General features: G+C 37.3%; 1 protein-coding gene across 1 annotated transcript in view; it reads left to right on the plus strand.

Moving 5' to 3' along the window:
- xpr1a (xenotropic and polytropic retrovirus receptor 1a) overlaps positions 1 to 26,923 on the plus strand; it is an 84,961-nt gene that overhangs the window by 33,602 nt on the left and 24,436 nt on the right. Inside the window, exon 3 of the mRNA XM_055168428.2 lies at positions 22,732 to 22,833. Within this exon, the coding sequence (XP_055024403.1) occupies positions 22,732 to 22,833 (102 nt within the window). The remainder of the gene's footprint in view (positions 1 to 22,731; positions 22,834 to 26,923) is intronic.

Consider the following 26,923-nt stretch of genomic DNA (forward strand, 5'->3'; position numbering starts at 1 on the left):
GCATTGGTCTGGTGAAATTGGGTTTATGGTTTCCAGTTCAAATCAATTCATATACGTTTTCACATCTCAGACAAAGTAAAAGTACGAGAACAAAAGTTGTAGGGCAGTTGAAGGTCCATATTGGTATCTCAAAGGTACACATTGGTACCTTAGAGGTACATACTGGTATCTCAAAGGAACATATCTGTACCAAAATGGTACATATTAGGACCTTTTTATAAAGGTACCAGTGACTTTTTAACCAATTTTTTCTGAGAGTGTATGCAGGTTTTAAGCTTTAAACAATTTTAAATATTTGTTTCTATTGTACAGCTGAGTTATTTTCAACCCAGGGTTGGGTCAAAAAGGGACGAACCCTACCCACTGGGTTATAGTTTAACCTATATCGGGTTGTCTTAACCCAAAATGCTGGGCTTTTTAACCCATTTTTGGGTCACATATAAAGATTTTCTGGGTTAATTTAACCCATCGGTTGGGTTTGTCCCTTTTTGACCCAACGCTGGCTTAAAAATAACCCAGTATTTTTAGATTGTAAGTTATAATATTTCAAAGTACGATTGATGACTATCAAAATATTGATACATATCCATTGATACATCCCTGACAAAAAGTTTTCTAATCTGTAGGGAAGCTGTCATGCTTTGTTTGTAGAGTGAATAGATGGATGGCTTGATGGATGGATGTACAAATTGATAGATGGTTAAAATTTGAATATTAAGATGTACGCTGTGTTACACGAGCGCTCTGTACAGGTGTGCTAACGTGCACTGTTTAGGTAGCGATGCAGCAGAGTCACTTTGAAAGGTCAGCCGGTCCACCGGGACTGCGGCTGTCGGCATTGATTGCTGATTGGCTGATGGATGGAGAGCTACTGTAAGTATCCAGGCACTCGGAAGCGTTGCTTGGTAACAGCAGATTCATATATTGTGCAAGTGGCCTTGAAAGTGATCGACATTCAAAGTGCTTTAAAATAAAAAAGGACAACCCACCCTCCTACAGATATATACCTGACTCTCTCTCTCTCATTTACATTTAGCTTTTTAGCCTACAATGTTGACTTTTCACTCTTGCACCTTTGTTGATAACAAAGCATGAAAGATCTTTTATGTATCGACATGCATAGCATGTTTATAAAATTGAAGTTCACATGAATACCAGTGTGACCAGTATTTTACCTTTTTATACTATTTTTACCTTTTTATTGCAGTATGATTGTGAGTTTCCAGCATAATACATAAGAACATTTTTATACTATTTTAAGAACTAATTTTTATGCTATTTTGCATATGCATTACATTTATGCATTTGGCAGACACTTTTATCCAAAGCGACAAAGCTATACATTTTTATCAGTATGCGTGTTCGCCTTGTGTTTTTGTGCAGCTTATGCATTGCTCTACCTGTTGAGTTACAGGAACACATTTGACCTTTTCATACCATTTTATAATTTATACTTCACTTTTTAACAACTTTCTCTGCCTCGGGCACAACCTTTTTTTTTATTTGAACTAGCCAGGGTTAGATTGATGGGGACAAGAACATATTACATTTCAGTTTTTCCACCCTGACTCACACAAACAAGTTTAACTAAAGAAACACTGTGATGTCCTGCCCTACATTGTTTTCAGCCTAATTTCTGTTCTGCTTGAACTTACATCAAGTACCAAAGTTAAGGTTTGCATAACATGGCGCTTTATGTTGCCCTTTTTATTTAGTTATTTATTTATTTTTTTGTTCTAAAATATAACACAGAGTATGTGCATTGAAAATTAAACTGTTGGAGCATATCTTACATGCCGCACATTAACTACGTTTTTTTGCTGTACAGTATCTGTATTTCATTTTTATGTGTTTTGGTTTTTGAAGGGTATCAGGTTTGGCAGCAGTGTTTACTGTTACACAGACATAGTTTTGCTGTTTGATTCGTGGTCTGGATAGATGAGTCACCCTTCTGCCGACAGCTGTATATTTAGACAGTAAACTGAGCTTTAAGAGTCTGCTATAAACTGTTTATTATTTCTCTGTAAGAACTTGGCATAATACATGGATCACTATGTGTGGTTCACTGGAATAGATGTCTTGTTGTGTTGTGTTATGTTCTTTGATGAGGAACTACATGTACCATACAAAGATCTCATGACGTTATTAGCAATAATACATTACATTAAATTTAAGGACAAAACTTGAAATTGAAGTAAAGCATACACTTATGTAATATAAATGTTTAACAATTTAGAATCTAAATGCATCATATATTTTCATTTAATTTTGTTCTTTTCATCTATTCTTCAATCCTCCTGAAATAGTCCTGAAAATTGTTATTGCACCGCCACACCTCAGAGTCTTGTTTTGCGTGTACCATAACAAGAAATCTGGTGATCTCCGCCCATTTCTCCACCTCCCTCACTAAGGCCTGATCATCTCTCAGTTGAACTCTCGCCTCTGTTGCCATGCCGACAGCCTATCTGGGCAAAACTGTTCACTCGCATGTGATGGCGTGATAAGTGCTGTAATTAAATGCAAATTTTAGCAAAAGCGACAAGCTTTTGTAAAATTTGCCATTTCTGTCACACTTTTCCATCCTAACTGCTATAGGTAAACTGGGAAATAGGGACTAAACGTGTAACTTACTAGTTGTGTTTGGTAAAGCAAATATCACTATTACACATTTTCAGGGAAAAAATTCGAACAAAACGTATTGCAACTTTGGCATTAATTTGTGGTCCAGATATGAAGGACTTTGTTGATTCGTGGAGTTGGTTTAAATGCATGTCCCCTTTCATCCGATTTTGGGACACCTGTCTGTAGCAAAAGCCTATAATGTATGTAAATGTATGCATTTTCCACTCCTATATAGGCAATTATTTCCAGCATGCCCAACAGTGAATCACAGGTCTCTGTGCATATTAAAATGTAATGCACTACCTTGTTACATCTAGGTGGCATCAGCCATGTTTGGGTCAAGGGCATAGTGACCAAAGTTTAGTTTAATGTTAAACCTTGTTTTTTTTTTATTTAAAGCTTCAATCCAATTATGTGTGGAGTTCATTTGTTTATGTGGATTAAAATCAAATTAAGTCAAACTGACATTACCCGTGAAATCGTACGCTACAGTTCAAATGATAACCTTACCCTTGCAAATCGGGGTAAGGTAAGACCATTTCGAACATGATTTTTTATGTACTTGGTAAGAAGTATGAATTGCAGGTTTAATTATTATTTTTTATTTGTTTTAAAGGGTCATGTCTGGTATTCGGTGCAGTATTGTTAACCCCATGCAATAGGCTGGGCATCATGCCAGCTGTGTAGCGCACTGAAAAAGAGCAGGGAGTGCTTTTTGTTGATAACACTTGTTAACGCTACATAGTACGGCATGCAGCAAAAATTTCGAGGCCCAGAGGACAATAATCTGATTCAGTGTGACATTAAGAAAATTGTCTGCAACAGAAGACTGCAGTGCGACTCTCAAAACACCTGGCAGCCCAAAATGTGTTTCATTTTTGAAATTATAATCGTGTTTCAATGGGAAATCCATTCTCTAGACATCCATCGGGAGTTATCATAATGCATTTTTATTCTGCACGTTATAAATATATGTGTTTATTTGGCTGTTTTTATATTTTCAATATCTTTTGTTCTAATCTCTTTTATTGTTGCAAAGGTCCCATTGCCCAAAAGTCTCGTAATACAGCTTTGGTGATGAATAAAGAGATAAACAGGTTTACAGGGTTCCCATGGGTCCTTGAAATCCTTGAAAGTTTGTGAATCTGGGGGGATTCAAGGCCCTGGGAAGTTTTTGAAAATATACATACATAGATACAGGTCATAGAAGTGCTTGAATCTATTTTATGCAAGACGTTTTCTGGGAAAAAAAATCCATATTATTCCCTGTGTAGTGTAGGATAATATCTAAACTTTTCAACCACACATGCTAAACTGTTTTCGCTTTAAATGCTTATATCTTTTGTATCCAAATGCTTTTTTGCATAGTTGTGTTTGACAAATGAAAACACCTTGGGTTACGTATGTAACCGTTGTTCCCTGAGAAGGGAACGAGAAGCTGCGTCTCCCTTGCCATACTTCCTGCGTCTCTGTAACGCTGTCTTCGCAATATTTCAGATAGCGATATACTTCCTGGCTCCCACGTCACCCTGTCTTTGTCGATAAGCCTCACCATTGGTTGAATTTGATATACACATTCAGACACACTTACCCCTGAAGCCGTCCCCAAAGTGTCACCGCAGTGACGCAGTACAAGTTCCCTCGAAAGGTAGCCAGTACATGCAGGGTGCAGTTTATGCTAGTATGTCAATATCAAACATAGCCATAGTCTGTAAGCATCTGATACTACACAGGTTCTGATCATAGAGAGAGGCTTCAGTGCAATGTATTGCAGACACATTGCTAATCTTGCAGGATGATATTTAGAAAAATTTAGCCCTAAAATATATGACTTGGAAATGATGTGCATATGTAAATGTTTAAGAGAGAGTGAGTGCATAAACAAAACAGAAAAACAATGAAGTGGAAAGGGTGGAAAGGGGGATGAAGAGATGAAACAGTTGATGTAAGCTCTGTGACTGGTCACAGTCTGACCTCTCCCAGCCTCCAACTTTCATCTCTTAAGTCTGTGTGTGTTTGTTTTGTTTGTATCCCCAGCTCTCTCTCTTTCTCTCTCTCTCCTGTTCTCACTCACTGGATAATGTTTGAAATTATTTATTACCTCCTTTCTTATTGTTATTCAAATGAACACACACGGGGCAGAGCTGACCCCCTGACCTTTCAGTGAATTACCACAAGGAAGGTGGAGTTCACATGATGATTGTGTGTATCACATGTCGATGGGAAGCTCCGCCCATACATGTGAAATGGATCACTGTTGATTTCTCTTATAAATGTAGCTGAACTTATGGACCAGACAGAGATAAATCACACCATTGTAATTCTATAGATTTTAAGTGAAGATTTGATTAATTTTAAATTAAATTTAGATTGATTTTGATTGATTTTTTTTTCTTTACATGTTATATTTTCTAAAAAGTTACTGGAGCTTACCATGCAAATTTTCCGCCACAATGCTACACTGTCAAAAAAAATTTAATTGTCCCAATCTGCCACTGGCTCAGTACCATTTAAAAAGGTCTTAATGTGTACTATAATTATGTACCAGTATGTACTTCTGAGGTACTAGAATGAACTCAAAGGTGCTACTTTTTTTAAAGGGTACTGCCCCCAGTGACAGCTAGGGATCATTTTTTTTTGATAGAGAGGGAGAGTATATGGTCGGTTAAGGTTGTTGGTGCATAGTAATGCTTTGCTAGGGTGTTCTGAGTACAAGGCATTGCTTAAATGTACTTTCCCATGTCAAAAAGCCTTGCCCCATGTATGTATGATATGCTAATATATGATAAAATAATATGCTTAGCTGCGTAACTGGAAATTGTTGCATGTTTTATTGTCTAAGAAGCAAAACAATTATTTAATTAAGTCATAGCATAAGGTGTGATTCATATGTGACAGTTTAATATTTAGGGTTAGGGGTCTGTTGTTACTGTAAGTATGAGCAGCAGTATTAGTGGTGCTATTGCATGATCTGTACTGTACACTCACCTTAAGGATTATTAGGAACACCTGTTCAATTTCTCATTAATGCAATTATCTAATCAACCAATCACATGGCAGTTGCTTCAATGCATTTAGGGGTGTGGTCCTGGTCAAGACAATCTCCTGAACTCCAAACTGAATGTCAGAATGGGAAGGAAAGTTGATTTAAGCAATTTTGAGTGTGGCATGGTTGTTGGTGCCAGACGGGGCGGTCTGAGTATTTCACAATCTGCTCAGTTACTGGGATTTTCACGCACAACCATTTCTAGGGTTTACAAAGAATGGTGTGAAAAGGGAAAAACAGCCAGTATGCGGCAGTACTGTGGGCGAAAATACCTTGTTGATAAAGGTCAGGGGAGAATGGGCCGAGTGATTCAAGCTGATAGAAGAGCAACTTTGACGGAAATAACCACTCGTTAGAACCGAGGTATGGCGCAAAGCATTTGTGAAGCCACAACACGCACAACCTTAAGGCGGATGGGCTACAACAGCAGATCCCACCGTGTACCACTCATCTCCACTACAAACAGAAAAAAGAGGCTACAATTTGCACAAGCTCACCAAAATTGGCCAGTTGAAGACAGGAAAAATTTTGCCTGGTGTGATGAGTCTCGATTTCTGTTGAGACATTCAGATGGTAGAGTCAGAATGTGGCGTAAACAGAATGAAAACATGGATCCATCATGCCTTGTTACCACTGTGCAGGGTGGTGGTGGTTGTATAATGGTGTGGGGGATGTTTTCTTGGCCCACTTTAGGCCCCTTAGTGCCAATTGGTCATCGTTTAAATGCCACGGCCAACCTGACCATGTCCATCCCTTAATGACCACCATGTACCCATCCTCTGATGGCTACTGTTAGCAGGATAATGCACCATGTCACAAATCTCAAATTATTTCAAACTGGTTTCTTGAACATGACAATGAGTTCACTGTACTAAAATAGCCCCCACAGTCACCAGATCTCAACCCAATAGAGCATCTTTGGGATGTGGTGGAACGGTAGCTTCGTGGCCTGGATGTGCATCCCACAAATCTCCATCAACTGTAAGATGGTATCCTATCAATATGGGCCAACATTACTAAAGAATGCTTTTAGCACCTTGTTAAATCAATGTCACATAGAATTAAGGCAGTTCTGAAGGCGAAAGGGGGTCAAACACAGTATTAGTATGGTGTTCCTAATAATCCTTTAGGTGAGTGTATGTTTTAATGTTAATTCATAAACGATGTGATTGAAACTTTTTTTAAATAAATTCAAGAGTTTGTTTCTGTTTGCGCCTTGTGGTAAAAACTTTAATATTTTTTATAGTTCCCTCTCTTTTTATTTGTTAGTCCAACTATCTTCCGTTTCTTTAGTTCCGCATTGATCTAATTAAACCTCAGATTGGCTCAAGGACTTCCTGATTACACTTAGTCCAATGGGAACCTAACAAAAATAATTGAATCCTTTTGACAGACAGCTCAGCGGATAAACTGAAGCACACACACAGCGGTTTGACTGCCTCTCAGCCCCCATACATACACACTACACCCCAATCTAACGATTTATGAGCCAAATTTATCCCCGTTCAGACAGCGAACAGTCTCCATCTGGGCCCAGGCATTGGGGGTTATGGTTTGTCCTCATTTAAAATCACTCGGGAGAGTAAAACCTTTAACAAGTGTGTGTGTGCAGTCAGCATTACAAGCAGAAGAATCAATAGTTGGGGTCGTGGCATTAGCATTGTACCATAGCTGCCGGCCAAGAGCCAATCAGGGCATTCATTCTTTAAGGCCACATTACATTACTGAAATCACAAGAGCTTCAGCTGAATATAAAGATTTTGAATAGTTTATGAGTTGTGCTTTAGAAGGACTTTGACATATTTTTATATTTTCATTTATTCCATATTATGTATTTCAGAATTAGTGATTTTTGCTCTAAAACAGTCATAATGTAGTTGTGAGGCATGGGTAATTCTGATTTCAAACAACCAGCATAAATGGGTCAGTGACGTGACGTTAATTATTTTGTGTCCGTATGGTTCAATTAAATGTAAAAGGGTTAACAATTCAAAATAAATTTGCAGATTTCTTACATACATTCTCTTTTTTGAGGACCAAGTCTAAAATTTCTGGGTTTATTTCATTTTCAAAGAATATTTGGGGGATAATTGCAAAAATGTCAATGTGGTGTAACAGGTCTGTGTCATTTGGTGTATTTTTTAAATGAAAATATAAATATATTCATAAAATAATGTGGAGTAAAATATAATCATCTAGTTTAGTGTAATATGATTTTTTACATACATTTTTACATCATTTGTCAAAGATTATTTGAAAATGTTTTCAGGATATGTCAGGACAAATATTACAAAAACGCACTAAAATTTACATTTAGATATAACTAATAAAATTATATTTTAAAATGTTTTTTTGATGATTACGCATACATGCCATCAAGGTGGATAAAATATTAAATATTTCTCATTCCTTGGCACAATTGGTTACATCATTTGACATTTAGGTCCATTCAATCTTAACTTTCATAAAAATGATGCAAATGTAATTTTTTATAGTATAAAATTAACATAAATACACTCTGTGTGTTGAAATAAACCTGATGCGTGCTTTTAAACAAGTTTTTTGTTTTTTTTTGATTTTTGAATTTCTCATCTTGCCAAACTGTTTTTGTCAGTGACCCAAATACAGCCGACAGGATTGCTAAAGTATTATAAAGGAAAATGTTTGTTGGACCAAGGGCTGCCACTGGTGTAGGTGGACAGCAGAATAGTGTGACAATTTTTAAAACAGTACTTTATGGGAGCTTATTTGTGCAGGAGTTAAATGAACTAGTCCTATGTGGTTTTCTCCATTAATTGTACAATTAACTGCAAAGCAGTTGATGCAAATTAGTCTGTGCCATTCAATGCATGTTGCATTGAATTATTTCTCTGCGTCTGTTATTCATTAATAGCCATAATAATTACAAAGACCAAAGGAGGGTGACTGAAATTCAGCTAAACTCTGTATGTGCGTGTTGACAGATTTTATAATTTTATAAAATAATAAACAAAGACATGCAAATCTCAATATATAAGTATTGCAAATTGCTGTTCTTTTTAGTATTTTTGGCTCAATGCATTTTCCTCCAGTCCATTGCAGAAAGTTTAGCTTTTAAGTATAAAGTCCAGATGTTTCATTCATCATGTAGTGTGAGACCGGGTGGGGGCGGGGCAAAGAGCAGGGGGTGTGGTTGAGAGGGCAGTGGGCCTCTGGAGGTTACTCCTCTCATCATCGCTCTAAGAGCTTTTATTGGAATGGATAAATACGTAGATACACACACATAAATGTCCCACAGGTCCCCATGCAGGATGCAGTTCACACCCTTCAAGCGTGTCACATGACTTGGTCTCCATGGTAACAATAGACAAAGGCCTTCTGGTAATTACCACTATGAAAAATACAAGCAATTACTGAATGGACCTAATACATAAAATTGCAAAATGCTTTAACCAATCTGATGTAAGTGCTACATGCATTACTGCTTTAAAAGATTTGGTTTTCGAGGACCTTTGTTAACACCTATTTAAAAAAGAATTATAATTATACCATATATATTTTATCTTTTCAACAGGTGTTGACAAAGATCCGGTTGAAAAGAGTTTTTCCAGGACCTTTTAATCAAAATCGTGATTTCTGAATGTGTTGGAACTGTTAACATTAGCTATCCACAACAATGAACTAACATAAACAACTGTATTGACATTAACTAACATGAACAAACATAAATAAGCTAAAGTGCTATTGCTCATTGTAAGTTAATTTTGCCAAATGCATTAACTTAATTTATTCAAATACAACCTTATTTTAAAGTGTTACTGCAACTTCTAAACAATAACATTTTCTTCTGGGCGTGGAGAAAACTCCACTGCTTTAAATACAGGAAAGCAGTCCAAAAGTCTCACTTGTAAGGTCCGATCACTGGTATTGTCATTCACATTGTGCTAAAGATTTAGGCAGATCTCATTTTGCGCTGCTGTGTAATGGTGCTGTGAACGGTAATACTTGTGTGTATTATTGATTGCCGGATATGCATAATCAATGGACGGGTGGATGGCATACAGCACAAAGGCAGGCGGCCATTCTAATCAAAGCGACATTGATTTATTTTCCCTCTGATTGCATGCAACTCACTCTAGCTGAGAGAAATCAGAAACATTTACGTGTATAAATGCAAGATCTGCTTCGCCGCCGATGTAAAATTGAAAACTGAAAAACATTGCACGCTCAAAAGAATCAGGACGCACACACTACAGCTTCCAGTTCCGCGCACACACAGCAAACACCTGCTCATTCGCATGCATGCACACACGCTCATGTAAAAGCAATCGGCTGGGCGGTTGAAAGCCCGTTCTCCTGGTGGTGGTTGCTAATGGCTACAAGGTAACTGCAGCAGGGTAGCGGCGGGTCGATAACAGTTCTGTCAATCCCACAATCACAGCTGACATACAAGTGCTGTTTGGGAGACTATGCTATTATTTTAGATAAAAGGGTAGAGAGAGACTGTGTGCTTATTGGAAAGAAAATTGTGATAACCTCTTTGCTCCATATTCTGTAAAGATCCATACTGTAAAAACCACACTATTAAAAATAAAGATTAGCGGGCTGTATGTTCCATAATGAATCTTTAACATCCACAAAAAGGTTCTTTGTATGAGAAAAGGGATCTACAGACCATCAAAAGATAGAACTAAATGGTTCTTTAACTAAAAGATTCTTGGGGAACCTTTTTTCTTAAAAAAAATCCAGATAATTTACTCACCACCATGTCATCCAAAATGTTAATTTCTTTCTTTGTTCAGTCGAGAAGAAATTATGTTTTTTGAGGAAAATATTCCAGGATTTTTCTCATTTTAATGGACTTTAATGGACCTCAACACTTAACAGTTTTAATGCAGTTTAAAATTGCAGTTTTAATGCAGCTTCAAAGGACTCTAAACGATCCCAAACGAGGTCTTATCTAGTGAAACGATTGTCATTTTTGGCAAGAAAAATAAAAAATATGCACTTTAAACCACAACGACCTCACATAATTGCGTAATGACGTTGAAAGGTCACAAGTTACAAAACGCACATTTGTGGACCATTTTAAACAATAAACTGACACAAAGACATTAATTAGTATCATTGGACATACAACAACGTCGGAACGGTCCTCTTTCTCCACACTTGTAAACACTGGGGCGTAGTTTCGATACGTCATCTGTGACCTCTGGACGTGATGACGCATTACGTGAGGTCGCGCTGGTGCGTCATAGGACCAGAGGAAGACGAGTTGTGGTTTAAAAGGGCATATTTTTTATTTTTTTTTGCTTGCCAAAAATGACAATTGTTTCACTAGTTAAGACCCTTATGGCTCGTTTGAGTTTGTTTAGAGTCCTTTGAAACTGCAATTTTAAACTGCATTAAAACTGTTAAGTGTTGGGGTCCATTAAAGTCCACCAAAACGAGAAAAATCCCGGAATGTTCTCCCCAAAAAACATAATTTCTTCTCGACTGAACAAAGAAAGACATCAACAGTTTAGATGACATGGTGGTGAGTAAATTATCTGGATTTTTTTTAAGAAAATGGACTAATCCTTTAAGAGTGTAAATTATGTCAGCTCTGACCCCACTCAACCTAATATTAGATATGATAAAATGAAATACAGTGCCCTCCATAAGTATTGGGACAGTAAAGACAACATTTCTCTTCTCCCATAAATTTTGCATCTGAAAGGGAAAAAGGGAAACAAATGCATATGCAATACAATCAGCTGCAAAAACAACTATGTCCACACATTTTCAGTACTAAATATTCACTGCATGTCTTTAGTAAATGCTTACTGTTTTTTTTTAATGCCAAAAGAGGCATTTGCGCTGCTGCAAGCTGTTAGTAAATCTTGCCATATAGATCAATGCATGTCCACAATAAAGTAGCATGAATCACCTTTAATGATATTATTTCTAGATTATTTGCTATGTAAATATGTTCTAATTCCACTTGTGGGCAGCAGTAATTTGTGTAAATGCACCTTTTTGTATGTAATTTCAGATGCATCGGCTGTCCTGCATTTGCAGTAAAGATCTGCATTGCTTGGAAAGTCATGCACACGCAAACAGAATCAAACAGACATCCGCACATCTCTCTGTCTCTCTCTCACACACACACACACACACACACACACACACACACACACACACACACACACACACACACACACACACACACACACACACACACACACACACACACACACATTGAGAGTGTTTTTAAGGCAGGGAGCAGCTGCTGTGTGTCCTGCGCTGGTCTCTGAGGGCCTGAGGAGACAGAAATGTTAGACTTCTCATTAACCTCTGTTTGAATGTGTCATTGTAGAACCCTGTAGGCGTGAGACGGCTTAAGACTGTCATCCGAAACAAGGCTAAAAAATAGATCTGATTGGGCTTTTTTGGTTTTTACATGCCACCACAGAGGTTACAGGTACTGTGTAACACTTTTACAATAAAACTGGGTGATTCTCACGAGATCCAGATTTAGAAGGTGTCCAGCATCAGAATTTTTAAAAAGCCCTTGAAGCCAATAATATTTTTTTGCACATATAACTGTGCATTCACACCGCCACCGGCGAGAGCGTCAATAAAAGCTCTGGCTGCCCTGCCAACGACGCTTAAGAAAAGGTGAAGTGGATGCTCTGACGCTCAAATGCATTCTCTGAACTCCTCTCAGGCGCAGGTGTCCGCCTTCCGATTGGTTGCCGCCGAACATTTCCGCCTTCCGATTGGTTGCCGCCGAACCGTGTCATATCTCATTACCATAAAGTTGAGCTGATTTCAACTCTCCTCGACGCTCACCCCTCGTTCAGACAGCCAGCGACGTTATCGCTGTGTGTCGCTTGTCTCTTTCAATGAGGCGTTTCTAAATCTGCTTGTCATTTGCATAAAGTTAAACTTTTCTTAACTTTCTCGCGTCGCTGGACACGCCCATACGGTCGCCAACGGTCACTGTCGCTCATGTCGCCGGAAGTCGCCAGGTTTCCATTGAAATGAATGAGATTGCGTCGCTCTGCTACTGCTTGTCGTTGGCTGTCTGAATGGGGCGTCACGCTGTACATGACGCACCGCTGCTCGCCACCGGCTCTCATTAAAAATGAATGACTTCCGGCCACTTTGACGCTCTTGCGGGTGGCGGTATGAATGCACAGTAAGATTAAGGAATGAACTTACTATAACCATTATTTTTAGAGGATTTAAAAAATATTTCCTATAGAATTATTTACATTGTTAGATTATTATTATCAAAAATTATCATTACCGCAACATGATAATACATTAAATATGTTGGTCCCTTCCAACAATTTTTTTTGTTGTTGAAAATGTTAGTTCCTTGAGGGCTAAAACAATGGGATTGAAAATTGTTGCGGAGGATGAGAAAATTGGTCTTGGACACATTTATATTTCTTATTATTGTCTCTACATTTACCAATGATCACCAAATACCACATGTTTCTTTACTGTAAATGTTTATAGTATAACATGCACTGAAGCTTTTCATTTTTTTTGGGTTTTTAATTATAAATTTTTCCATGTCAAAGAACCCAAATCCAGTCATGGACACGTTGCGGTAATGAAAATGTTCCCCTTAAATGTGGAAAAAACAACAAAATTGGTTTGTATGATGACATTTGAAATCATGTGCAAAATAGTGCATGAAGAGATGTTTGTAACTGTATAATTTTTTATCAAAATGTTTCATGACACCTCATAAGTCTAATTTCGCGAGAATCACCCAAATGCATCTTTTCAATTCAAATCAGTGAAGCTTTCTGCACTGCATCCACTGTGACATTGTGTGTGATCTGGTTTTCTATGCGTTGTGACAGTCATATGTTGATTGTGTTGTTATTAATATCGACAACATTATTAATTATAACACATTTTTCCTAAAACACACATATAATGGCGCATAGCGCATATTATTTTTAGATGTGCTTGAGCTGATGGATCCAGCAAAATAGCTTCCGGATCCAATTTCGGAGGTGCTGGATTCCGGATTATTCGATCCTGAGCTTTTGTTCTTCTCTAGTGTCTGTAATAGGAATGTGAGTATGTAATGGGTCTAGAGAGCAGTGAGATCTATCTATAAACAGGTTACACTAAGTGTAAAGATACTTGGGTAGGAGATGAAATGTGTGATTTAGGTTTAAGGCGAGAGAAAGAAAGAGAGATTTAATGAGTTAATTAATGAGATTCAGGGTATCTCTTGTACTAATAACATGATTCAAACCACCCACTTATACTAGTCCTCTGTTTCTCTTTCTGCTTGAAGCAATTCAATATGTTTATTATTCAGTAGAGTAATTACTAATTAACAAGCCTATTGAGCTAATTGCAATGTGCTTAGTGGTTGTAAAATTAAATATGAAGATCATATGTAACTTGTATATAGCCCTAAATATATGATCTCAAATAGTATGATTATAGGATTTAAAACAAATAAGAAAAGAGTTTCTATAATGTTGCCTGCAGGGTTTTTTTTTTACAAAAGTAGCAAATGCTGAATATTTTCTAAATATTGAGAATGCACCGTTATGTGTTTTACATATATACATTATATTGTCCCCATGTGCCAGTACCAAGGCAATGTCATGGCATGCATTTTAGGAGGTGGCTAATTCGTATGAATTCGTATAACCAAATTGTATGCTTTTGTATGATAAGCTTTCACCCCTGATTTGTTTTCATCCTTAGGGGTGAGGTATAATTATCGTTTTTGTTCGATTCAACTCATAAAATACGTACGAATTCCTGTAAGTTCATGGTTGGCCAGTACATGATCTTCAAAGCAAGATTATGTAATGCACGTACAGTATTGTGTTATTACTTTAAAAGCGTTTCTTGTATTCCCTAGTCTCACATGAACTTATGATATTCAGCATAATGTCTGTCTATATCCTGTATCTGACCAGAACAAACCATGCATCATTTTTTATATTAACTTGATTTAAATAGCATATAATGTAAGCCAATGAAAGCCAATTGCTGACCAGTGACAGCCTTTATCGAAATATATGTGCTGGGATTCTAAGCATCATGTGTGCTCCAGCATGAACACATGCTCCTTCTTTTCTGTTCCTGGATCAGGACTTGAAAATTATCCTTCGGTTGATATACAGAGGCTCTTACAGGCCAAATCCTGTTTTGAAAAGACTCTGTTCTGTGACATTTACCGGATTTGAAACGCAGCTCGGTGGCTGATCTCATGCTGGCTCACCGAGGTGTTAAAATACACACCACTGCTAATTCAGAGGACAGACCTCACCACTGGGGACTAGATTAATAAGTCTTTTGTTTTATGAGCCCCTCGGCCTGCAGACACGATGCCTGGAGATAATTGAAAGCTTTGTTTCTCCATTTTTATCAGGGGAGGAAACCAGTCTTCATGATAATATTTCTTTACTTTACATTAGAAGAAAACTGGTTGAAACAAAGTTGAAAATGCATGCTGAGAGACAATGTCATCCTGGTACGATTCATTCAAAAAAGCCAATTACTTTACAAAGTACCTATATATAAATGCTTTATTTATTTTATATTTTTTACTTACCCCATGGCATTTAGAAGATGTATAAGTAAAGAAAGGACACAGTGGCAGAGGAGAAAAAACGTTATTGGTTGCTTTGTCCTTTCAAGCTACCTGTAAGTAAAGTACAGAGAAATCTTCATAGGGTTGTGTTGGGGCTGTTTTTAAAGTAGAAAATGTGAGCGTCAGACCTGTGTCCCAGTGTGGGTGAGGCTGATAACATTTCACAGCTGATATGCTCGACGTGGTAGCATGCGGTCAATCTCTGCGTCAGACTCACATCAGCTAGTTTTTCAAAATGAAACTCAGAATTAAACAGATACCAGACTGAATGTATAATATAAAGATAAGGAGATGATACTTTATAGAGCTGCATTTAATTATTGTGTTTTTTCATTGGACAAACTTTTCTAATATTATTAGTTAAGTAAAGATGTCTCATCTCGATAGCGAGCCATTTCTTCTGTTTTATGTCCTTATGAAAACCTTAAGCCTCCTCTGTATGTTTATTTGTTCTTAAGTTTAAGTCGCTGTTAACAATTGATCAATGTCCATGAAGTTAAAGTATGTATATCCAGAAACAGTCGGAAGTAGGTTAGGACTGGCCATGCTTATTTAGTGTTTGCCAGTTAACTCTAATGTGATCTTTCCACCCCAGGAAATCCTAACACAATTAAAGAGGAATATCCTGCTCTCTAACAGACAAGCCATGCTAGATTTGAATAAATGGCCCAAATAATCATTGCTTTTTACATTCATTTAACGTCAAGTTAAATTCTTCGACCTTGTGCTGACCTTGTAGTTTGAAGGATAAAATAAAAGTTCAGGCTGAAACAAATGTGCATTTTAAGAGGTTATATAGGTTTCTGTAATGCAGTATGAAAGATTTAGGTCAAACTGTGGGCTCATGATTGCTTTCTGTAACTTTTTCTCTTTGTTTTCAAACTTATACTTGGAATTGGCTGTTATGAAAGTTAAAAGTGCACCAATCCAAACCGATAGTCCAGGAATTCGTTTTATTGAGCTTTCCGGTTGTTAAGTGATGGCGTAAGGAATACTGTTTCCGGGTCCACTCATTTCAATAGAGGATATTATTTTAACAGCCAATTATGAGCACTATTTATTCACATCACACATTTAAGCGGACATAAATAAACTAAATAAACTAACAGTGTACACTGCAGTCTCCAGGCTCACGTTATCCGCTTGTTAAGTCATGACGTAAGGAATACCATTTACAGCTCCAAGCCACCACATTTAAACAGCAATTTATGAGCACTATTTATTCATAACACAAATTTAAGCGAAAATTGTATAAACTCACGTGTAAACGGCAGTCTCAGGCTCCCAGAATCAAAGATAGCAATATATTAATAATTCATAAAAAAACACGTCCACAAATCCATGTCTGGTCATCTCGGATTTTGTTATGGAGATAAAAATTAGGATCTGGTGTTTTTGTTAGTTTTTCATTATGATACGAGTGTATTATAGTCGTGATTTTTTGTTATTTCTCTATGATATCTGTGAACGGTTGGACCCGGAAGTCGCGCATGACATCAGACTTAAAGGAACAGTATGTACGATTGTGGTCAAAACTGGTACTGCAATCACAAAACTTGTGGCTAAAACTGGTACTGCAATCTCACAACTGGTGGCCAATACACAACATGACAACATAAACATCAGTTGAGGGCTGCAACTCCACTTTTTAAATGACAATATCCTGGCCAGACCACTGTTGTCAGTGATATAAGTATTTGAAATAAAAATAATTTCTTAATGTCTAGTGACATATCAGGGCCTTTTTATGATTAATTGATATAAATTTCTTACATACTGTTCCTTTAAAGGATTTGTCCTTTTTCTTAAAAAAAAAAATCCAGATGATTTACTCACAACCATGTCATTCAAAATGTTGATGTCTTTCTTTGTTCAGTCGAGAAGAAATTATGTTCCAGGATTTTTCTCATTTTAATGGACTTTAATGGACCCCAACACTTTTTTAATGCAGTTTAAAATTGCAGTTTCAAAGGACTCTAAACAATCCCAAACGGGGCATAAAGGTCTTATCTAGCGAAACGATTGTCATTTTTGGCAAGAAAAATAAAAATATTCACTTTTAAACCACAACTTCTTGTCTATCTCTGGTCCTGTGACGCGCCAGCACGACCTCGCGTAATACATCATCACGTCAAGAGGTCACGGATGACGTATGCAAAACTACGCCCCAGTGTTTACAAGTGGGGAGAAAGAGGACCCCTCCAAGTTGATGTTGTTGTATGTTGAATGATACTAATTAATGTCTTTGTGTCAGTTTATTGTTTAAAATGGTCCGCAAATGTGCGTTTCATATATGTAACACATGACCTTTTGACGTCTTTATGCAATTACATGAGGTCACGCTGGCTCGTCACACAGCCGGAGGAAGAAGAGAAGTTGTGGTTTAAAAGTGCATATTTTTTATTCTTCTTGCCAAAATCGACAATCGTTTTGCTAGATAAGACCCTTATGCCTCGTTTGGGGTCGTTTAGAGTCCTTTGAAACTGCAATTTTAAACTGCATTAAAACTGTTAAATATTGGGGTCCATTAAAGTCCATTAAAATAAGAAAAATCCTGGAATGTTTTCCTAAAAAAACATAATTTCTTCTCGACTGAACAAAGAAAGACATCAACATTTTGGATGACATGGTGGTGAGTAAATTATCTGGATTTTTTTAAGAAAATGGACTAATCCTTTAACAACTGGATAGTTAGGTGATTGTCACAATTTCAGAACCACGGACAGCTCACATGGTTTAAATGCAAACATAAACGGCTGCTTTAAAGTAAAATGTAACTTTCTGTGATTATATTAATTAATTTGCTTATTTGAAATTGTTTGTTTATTTCCTTGTTTATTGTCATTTCAGCCATATACAGCTTGTAAACAGTGAAACAAAACAATGTTCTCCAGAACCATGGTGCTACATAAGACAAAGTAGGGGACAGTGCTGAATAAGACATCGCAATAATAAGATATTCTTTAAAGAAACACATTTCAAATATATATTTTTTAATAATACATAATTCATGGTGTCTTTGTTAAATCTCCCTGGCTACATTTTCCTAGATATGTCTCTCCAAACTGAGACACCGAGCACAATTTTTGCTGACCAAATCCATGGCGGCAACATATCTGTGATTGTCTCAGATTTCATACCCAACCATCCCATCTGTGTCATCCACCACTTCCTAATGCATTCACCCGGTCTGCATGTTGCCGGGAATCCCCCCTAACACCCCTCCCCCAACACAACCCTAATAAATCCTTTGAACGGTCCTATGAATGAATCTACAGTAAGCCATCTAAAGAGCTTGTTTTAAACATGTTATTTATTTAACTAATGCTAGTCAGGCCATCCCAGACTGCTTAATGCGAATTTCTGATAATCTCCCTGCTGTAGAAGCTTCCCGATTGGTCGGACTAATTGTGGCTTGAGGGACTGATGGAGACAAGTGGGAGATGGAGAGCTTGTGGACTTGGCTACAAGGGTCTGGTTAAACTTGGCAAAGGCGGGGGCAGACGGGTGGCTGTGAGATGCTTTTATGTGTTGCATTTCATGTCTTCACTTTGTGTCTGTTTCCCAGCATGCATCAGCGCTGCCTTACAGGTTCCAGCGCACAGCCGTCCTCTGCAATTCCACCCACTCACTTTAGCCTTTTAATAGAGCGTGCAAAGAGCGAATAATAACCCGCTCTAATTTACTCAGGATGATTGGCTCTCGTAAAACCTCAGACAACAAGAGCATTTCCACGACTCTTTATTGCTACCAGGCGTACAGTTTAATTCAACTGCGGTGATTGAGATCTCTATGCGGAGGGGAGATAAGGAGACGCGGGGACTTACTCCTGTTTTTAGTAGCACTGCAACAATGCAAACAGCTCGTAGAGGAGCGATAAACAGAGCTGAGCGCTGGTACATCGGTTAAATGGATTGTAAAATGAGGAGAGGTCATACGGCTGTCTCTCGCTGTGTTCACACGTTCACCACAAAGTAGCCCTGTAATGAGAGATAATATTGCTCAACCTGTACAATGCACACAATGCTTGCTGTCTCTGTTTCTTACTATGCACCATAAACCTTTATACCTTTTGCATCGTCATTTCTTCCAGGGCAAAACATCTTTGTTACATTCATGTGAGCACATTGAGAAGGTTTGATAAAGAAAGAGACAGAGAGAGTCTCGGGTGGGTAGTGTTGGTTTTGGCTCTTTTAAGGATTGATGTACACGACAGGAGGAGTTATCAAGTGTGCAGCAAAAACGAGCGTGGAGAAAAAAATTCTCTGCAGATCATGTTTGTCAATCAAACCCACTGATGAGATTAATTATATTTAAATATTTCAATGAAATAACAGCCATAAAAAGCAAATATAAAAACACAAATACTGTACCCCAAGTTTTTTTCACATAGAACTGTTCATAGTGCTGAACATAGTGCTTTAAAACTGGAGAACTTTAAAGTCAATTAGTCAATTTTCTTAAAAAGAAATCCAGATAATTTACTCACCACCATGTCATCCAAAATTTCTTTGTTCAGTCAAGAAGAAATCATGTTTTTTGAGGAAAACATTCCAGGATTTTTCTCATTTTAATGGATACCAACACGTAACAGTTTTAATGCAGTTTAAAATTGCAGTTTCAAAGGACTCAAAACGATCTCAAACGAGACATAAGGGTCTTATCTAGCGAAACGATTGTCATTTTTAACAAGAAAAATAAAAAATATGCACTTTTAATCCACAAATTCTCGTCTTTCTCCGGATGTGTGACGAGCCAGCGTGACCTCACGTAATTGCATAATGCCGTGGAAAGGTCACATGTTACATGAAACGCACACTTGTGGACCATTTTAAACAATAAACTGACACAAAGGCATTAATTATTATCATTCGACATACAATAACATCGGAATTGTCCTCTTTCTCCACACTTGTAAACACTGGGGCGTAGTTTTGATACAACATCCATGACCTCTTAACGTGATGACGTATTACGTGAGGTCGTGCTGGCGCGTCACAGGAACAGAGATAGATGAGAAGATGTTGTTTAAAAGTGCATGTTTTTTATTTTTTTTCAAAAATGACAATTGTTTCGTTAGATAAGACCCTTACACCTCGTTTGTGATCGTTTAGAGTCCTTTGAAACTGCAATTTTAAACTGCATTAAAACTGTTAAGTGTTGGGGTCCATTAAAGTCCATTAAAATGAGAAAAATCCTGGAATGTTTTCCTCAAAAACATAATTTCTTCTCGACTGAACAAAGAAAGACATCAACATTTTGGATAACATGGTGGTGAGTAAATTATCTGGATTTTTTTTTAAGAAAATGGACTAATCCTTTAAGCTGCACCTATAAATCTCATATATATTTCTCTATTTTTTATTTTGTGTAATAGCTGAGGATGGTGGCAGCAACAAGAGGTCATAGATTTAACACAAATTAATAAAATGTATACAATGTGGCTGTTGAATGCTTTATACTGATTGGTTCCACGGATGTTAATATTTTTTTGTAAAATGCACATCTAACCTGGCAAATGTCTTAAAATTAAAACCAGAGCAATGTTTGTGGTAACTGTGGTATAAGCGGAATAATTGACTCCGGTCCTTTGAATTATTATTTGAAACAATATCAAATAATACGAATAATTCATCAACCCGTCGTCAATTATTCCATACTTATACTACAGGTCCTTTGAATTCTTGAATCTGATTGGCTGAAGAACGTTCTGAGGTGTGCAATTATTTTCTGGGAAACGCACGGCGAACATAGTTCCAGGCAGCTCTCTTGACCGCATTACAGTTCCATATCACTTCGCATAGTTAACTGTAATAACGACTAACAAAAACAACATGACAGACGGTTTTCCAAGGCAATAACAGCGCTGCTTAGAGACACACAGAGGTAGCTTCGTTCACATAATCTCTCTCTCTCTTTCTCTGTCTCCCTCTCTCTCTCTCTCTCTCTCTCTCTCTCTCTGTCACTCTCGCTCTCTTTCTAATAACTGCATTAGAATGCTATCAAAGGCTCAAGCCTCCATTGTCAGCTTTAAAATGACGTTTTGGAACAAGCAAAAGAGCCGTTGGATGAGACGTGGAAGAAATAGCCCTTTTAAGTACAAAAACCGGACAGATCCCTTTAAATATATCATGTGATCGATGTCTTGAGGTGTGGTAACCGTAGTATAAGTGGAAAAATTGACTCCGGGCCATTGAATTATTGAAAAATAATGCACACCCAGGTGTAACGGCCGCATCACCACCACAGGTCTGCATTATTTTTCTAAGTATTCAACGGGCTGTCGTCAATATTCCTTTTATGAAATGTAAACTAAACATATACCTAATCTGGTCTTAGGGTTGGTCTTTTTCACATTCCTGGTCTCTGAAGATCTGAGTTCTTGTTTGTTTCCAGGTCACGGTAGAGACAGTAATGTCAGTCTGAGGCTAACAAAGGACCTCAGCCCCTTTGTCAGGGTCAGAAGTAAACAACAGAAATCTGTCACATAAGTTTTAAGACCTTACAGGGCTGTAACTGTGACAACCCAACAGAGCTTTAATGAGAACACATTTAACCTTTACTATAACAACCTAAACTGTTTGTATACATTTGGATGTGTCATTTAGTGGAAGAGGTGTTCATGATATAGTGAATTACTCTCGTATCTTTCCTTTCTCCATCCTTTCTGCTTTTGTGATAAGGTGCAAAGGTCAGATGCCCTCTTTTGTCATCGTCATTTCTCTCTCTCTCTTAATTATGGCCACTTGTAATATTAAGAAGAGTAAATGGCGCATTGCATATTAACATGACATGAGTTTAAATGTTTTTTAATTGGCCGTAAATTAGCAGATACAGCTTCAACAGTTCTGCTAATGTGAATGAATGGACAGGAGATATTTCATTCATTGTTTATATAAGTATATGTGTTGAAGTGTGATGAACATCCAAGCTTTTACTTAACTAATTTATTTATAGATAACAGAAGCTTTGACAGGTAAAAGCCTCAGGCAACCCTCTTTTAATAAAGACCACAGACCAGCTTTTTAGACCGACAGCCGCACTATTTTAAAACGTGGAATATTAATTAAAGTATTGCAGTTTACACCAAATTAACACATCACATTGATGCATTTATATACAAGTAAATTAATTACATTTGGAACCTGGAATTTATATTTGTTGTGTTAAGCTGAAAGCAAGATTTTATGACTCTATATACTCTCTTGGTAAGGATTGAGGCTATGAATGTTTATGTGGCTTTTGGGACCCATCACTCTTTAGTGCTTAATGCTGAGCAGATGACAGCCCACCAGTACCAGTGTGTCTATCTACTAAAACTCAGGTGTCCTCTATGTCGTGTTTATTTTAAATGTAACCTTAAAAATTATTTGCATTTGTAGTTATGAAGTTGCCTAAATATCAAAATTATGTAAGCATGATCACAAATATGAACCTCTTTGTCTCTCCTTTCTTTTAGTTACGGATGAAGATACTGTTAAACGGTATTATGCCAAGTTTGAGGAGAAATTCTTCCAGACGTGTGAAAAGGAACTTTCCAAAATCAACACATTTTATTCAGGTATTGAAAAGGCCTTTTTACTATGAGTTGCTAAACTTCATTAGTCTTGTAAATATATATACAGAGGATTCCCTGTGCATGGGCTCTGGGTGTATAATACAATTTTAGGCTATGATGTAATGTGTAAAGCCCACAGGGTTTCTTTTTTTTTGGACGTGTCAGAAGGCCATGGACTATGTTTGGGTTAATAAAATATGCACACTGCAACATAAGCTGTGTTGTTGCTTGAGCTACAGGGTCACAGCAATGTCTAAGCATCACTGCCCCTAGTGGCTAGTTAAGAGATTGCACGATAGAAAGCATTGTGTTTTTAGATGCATACGATTGATTGTGTTTGCAAAAAAAAGGAAGCTATTAAAAATTTGTTAATAAAATGATTTTATTTGTTATTTATAATGTTTAAATCTCATTAAATAAGGAACAAAAGCATTTGAGACCAACAGATAAGCATTTGTTAATAACAAAGCAAACATACATTAATAATTTAAGGATAACAAGTTAATTCTGTTCAGAATCTCATTTTAGTCTTTATATCCTCCAGTTGCCACTAAAAATCATTCACCGCACTCAGAGCTGCCCATTTGCCAGACAGACCAAAATAAACTCTAATCGAATTGCTCTGCCAAAGAAAGCTGGCAAGTCCATTAAGCTGGGAAAATCTCTGACCCCATAACTTTATCTTATTCTGTCTGCTTCGCTTTAGAGATTAGAGGACACAGAAGAGGATGAAATATAATTTTCTTGACAATACATGAATACATAATGTATTTGTATAAACACATCTTAGGTTTATTTTAATATTTAGATATGGTAATGGAGATGTTCCCCTATATGATGACATTTGAGCTAACAGCTATAATAGGATAGCGTCTGCTCTTTGTAGATGCAATAGAACATGACCTGTACAGCTGACCCAGACTATGTTGTTGCTGAGACCCTTGAACTCCCAGCCCACCCCTCCCAAACATTCCTGAATTAACAACATCCTTGTAAACTTTGAATACACACAGTGTTTGTCCCAGTGGAGCACACAGATTCTTAGCACCATCTTATCTATGATCAGCTTGTTAAAGCACAGACGTTTAGACAGAATAGATCCCATGTTTACATTGACAGAAAATAAACTAATCCGTGAGGAATGGAAATACAGTCTGTTTGTATGTCATACTATCTTTTGGTTGCATCTAATTTCACAACTCATGATCCACGCTAACTGTGCTTTCACACCGCCACCGGCGAGAGCGTCAATAAAAGCTCTGGCTGCCCTACTAATGGCACCATAAAAAAGGTGTAGTGAACGCTCTGACGCTGGAATACATTCTCTGGAATCCTTCAAGCTGAGGTTTTCGCCTTCTGATTGGTTCCGCGGAACGTTTCCGCCTTCAGATTGGTTGCTGCCGAACCCCATTATAGCTCATTACATAAAGTTGAGCTGATTTCAACTCCCCTCAACGCTCACACCACGCCAACGACTCTCATTGGAAATGAATGACTTCCGGCCACTTCGCTGGTGGCGGTGTGAAAGCACAGTAACACACAGTTCACAACAGAATGAAATATTGATTCAATTGTATGTCTTAGTGCATTAAATTGCATTGAATATCTAGTATCTGTGGCTCAACGTATAGGGTGTTTATTTAAGATATACAGTAGTGTGCAAATATCTTAGGCCACCACCATTTTTGTTGTTTTAGCAAGGTTTTAATAACAACCATATTTACTTTCCGCTCTCTTTGTTATGATATAAACAGTCAAATATCTACTGTACTGTACGTAGATGTGGTCAAATCTACTTTTAATGCACTGTAAATTGCTTTGAATGAAATCATCTTCCAAATGCACAAATGTAAAGGAAAAAATCCATTGACTGTTGTTGACCCTATTAAGGTTTACTGAGATGAAGCTGTAGGCTATTAATTCCTTTTTTTAAATAAATAACTAAAAATAAGCAATGACTTTACATTTTCTCAGTACACCAATAGAGTGCCGCAGGAATTACATACTTTATAGACCAACCCCCAAGTAAGCGGCAAAAAGTTAATTAATTAATAAATTTTCTTCATAGGCTTTTGGATTATCACAAAAATAAGTTTTGTGTTTAACAAAAGTTTATGACACTTACACGTTTTGTAAGGCTTCACGACATCAACGTCATCACATCAAGCTTCGGACAGCTCTTGTAAACTTTATTAAACACTCTGTGAACGAATCTTTGTTGGGAATTGAGCCCATGTTGCATTGTTTTTGAGATCTTTATACGCAGTGTTGGGGGTAACGCTTTACAAGTAACGTGCATTACGTAATAATATTACTTTTCTGAAGTAATGAATAAAGTAACGCATTACTTTTTAAATGTACACATTAATATTTGAGTTACATTTTTTTTAAAGTAATGCAAGTTACTTTTCAGTTTAATTAATTTGAAAAAAAAAACATAATGTTCTGAATTAAACTGAACGTAGTCATGAAGAATTACGCAAACTCTATAAATGCGCGACTGAGCGGAAACAGTTTGAGTCAGGAATGGAAATGGCAGGCCAGAGCTTGAGATTTTTGCGACGGAAATATGTAATTTCTGAATGCAGAACTTCTCAGTCGTAAAAAACGAGATCAAGCCTCAGCCAAGTAAGAAAAAGTAACGCAAAAGTAACGTAAGTATTACTTTTCATGAAAAGTAACTAAGTAATGCAATTTGTCACTTTTTTGGGGAGTAACTTAATATTGTAATGCATTACTTTTAAAAGTAACTTTCCCAAACACGTATGGTTTAAAAAGCACCTATTGTCCGATTCACATTTTATATTTTCCTTTGGTGTGTAAGTGTGTATTAGTACATGCTAACAATATGCAAAAGGTAAAAACCCCAAACTAACGATGACATGAGTTACCTTCTCCAACGTAAATCTCTTTTTTTGGACTACAACAAACACACGGATTGTAGGCAACAGTTCACTTGTAGACAAGACCGACATTATCATGATTTCTCCCGCTTTGGACTCACGTAAGTTAACTCCTGTTAGCAACCGAATCTTTCAAACTTTGTAAGGAGTGTCATGTTTCTGGCTGACGTCAGAGGTATTCAGGCCAATCACGACGTACAGATTAGCTGGCCAATCAGGGACACAGAGCTTTTCAAATCCATGCGTTTCAGGAAGAGAGGGAAATCTCGAGCTACAAAAATGTATGGTATGAGGAAAATAATGTGTTTTTAACAATAAACCATGCAAACACATTGTATTATACCAAATACACAAAATAACGTTGTTTTTTAGCAATGAAATAGGTGCTCTTTAAAGTCCCCATGTAGTAACTTGTTAACAAACGCCAGTTTAAAGATACTTTAAAGTGTCAGAGTGGGGGTATTATTAGTGTTTTTTTATGTCGTAGAATAAAATGTAAAAATATATCGTGCTTATGTTAACCCAACATCTTATTTAAAGAGTTTAATCAAAACCCAATTCAAAAAACCCATTGACTTTGGGACGATGAAACCGGAAGTGCTAAAATGCTAACTTGCTTCTGGGTGTTGCCTACAAAAATACGTCATCCCTGCGGCAGCAACTTTAAAAAATATATTTTGGCCCCTACCCTGCCTCTTAGACACCTCAGGTTACTTCAAGAGGACTGCACAATAATTCACTTTGTATAAGGAAGTGTCTACTAAATAAATTAGCTGGACAAGTTGGACAATCAGGGCCCAGAGGTTCCAGCTATGCCAGCTCTCTTCATCATTCGACTTAATCAGCCTGCACTCAGCAGCACATCTCTCACTGTCTGGGGTTTTATATCTCATACGCCAACAGGACTCCCAGTATTTACATGTGTGCTAAACCTAATACCCCCTTTCCTCTTCCTCTGAAAATGAGATGGGCAAGCAGGGTCCTGTTTACCAAAATGTGCTGGGACATTGGCCAGCGTGGTTAATGCCGTCTGAGATATCGCTCTTCCAGGAAGGGCTTCATCTCTAACAGGAAATCTGTCTGCTTTACTCTCTGGTTAATGGGTAGAATGAGGGATTTGTTTGTCATATAAATGGATTCTGGTGTTGTTCTTTACCGGGTTGTAAGACAAGGAGACTTTTTGTCTGCCA

Source organism: Misgurnus anguillicaudatus, chromosome 5 (genome assembly GCF_027580225.2).
Source record: "Misgurnus anguillicaudatus chromosome 5, ASM2758022v2, whole genome shotgun sequence".
Taxonomy (NCBI): Eukaryota; Metazoa; Chordata; class Actinopteri; order Cypriniformes; family Cobitidae; genus Misgurnus; species Misgurnus anguillicaudatus.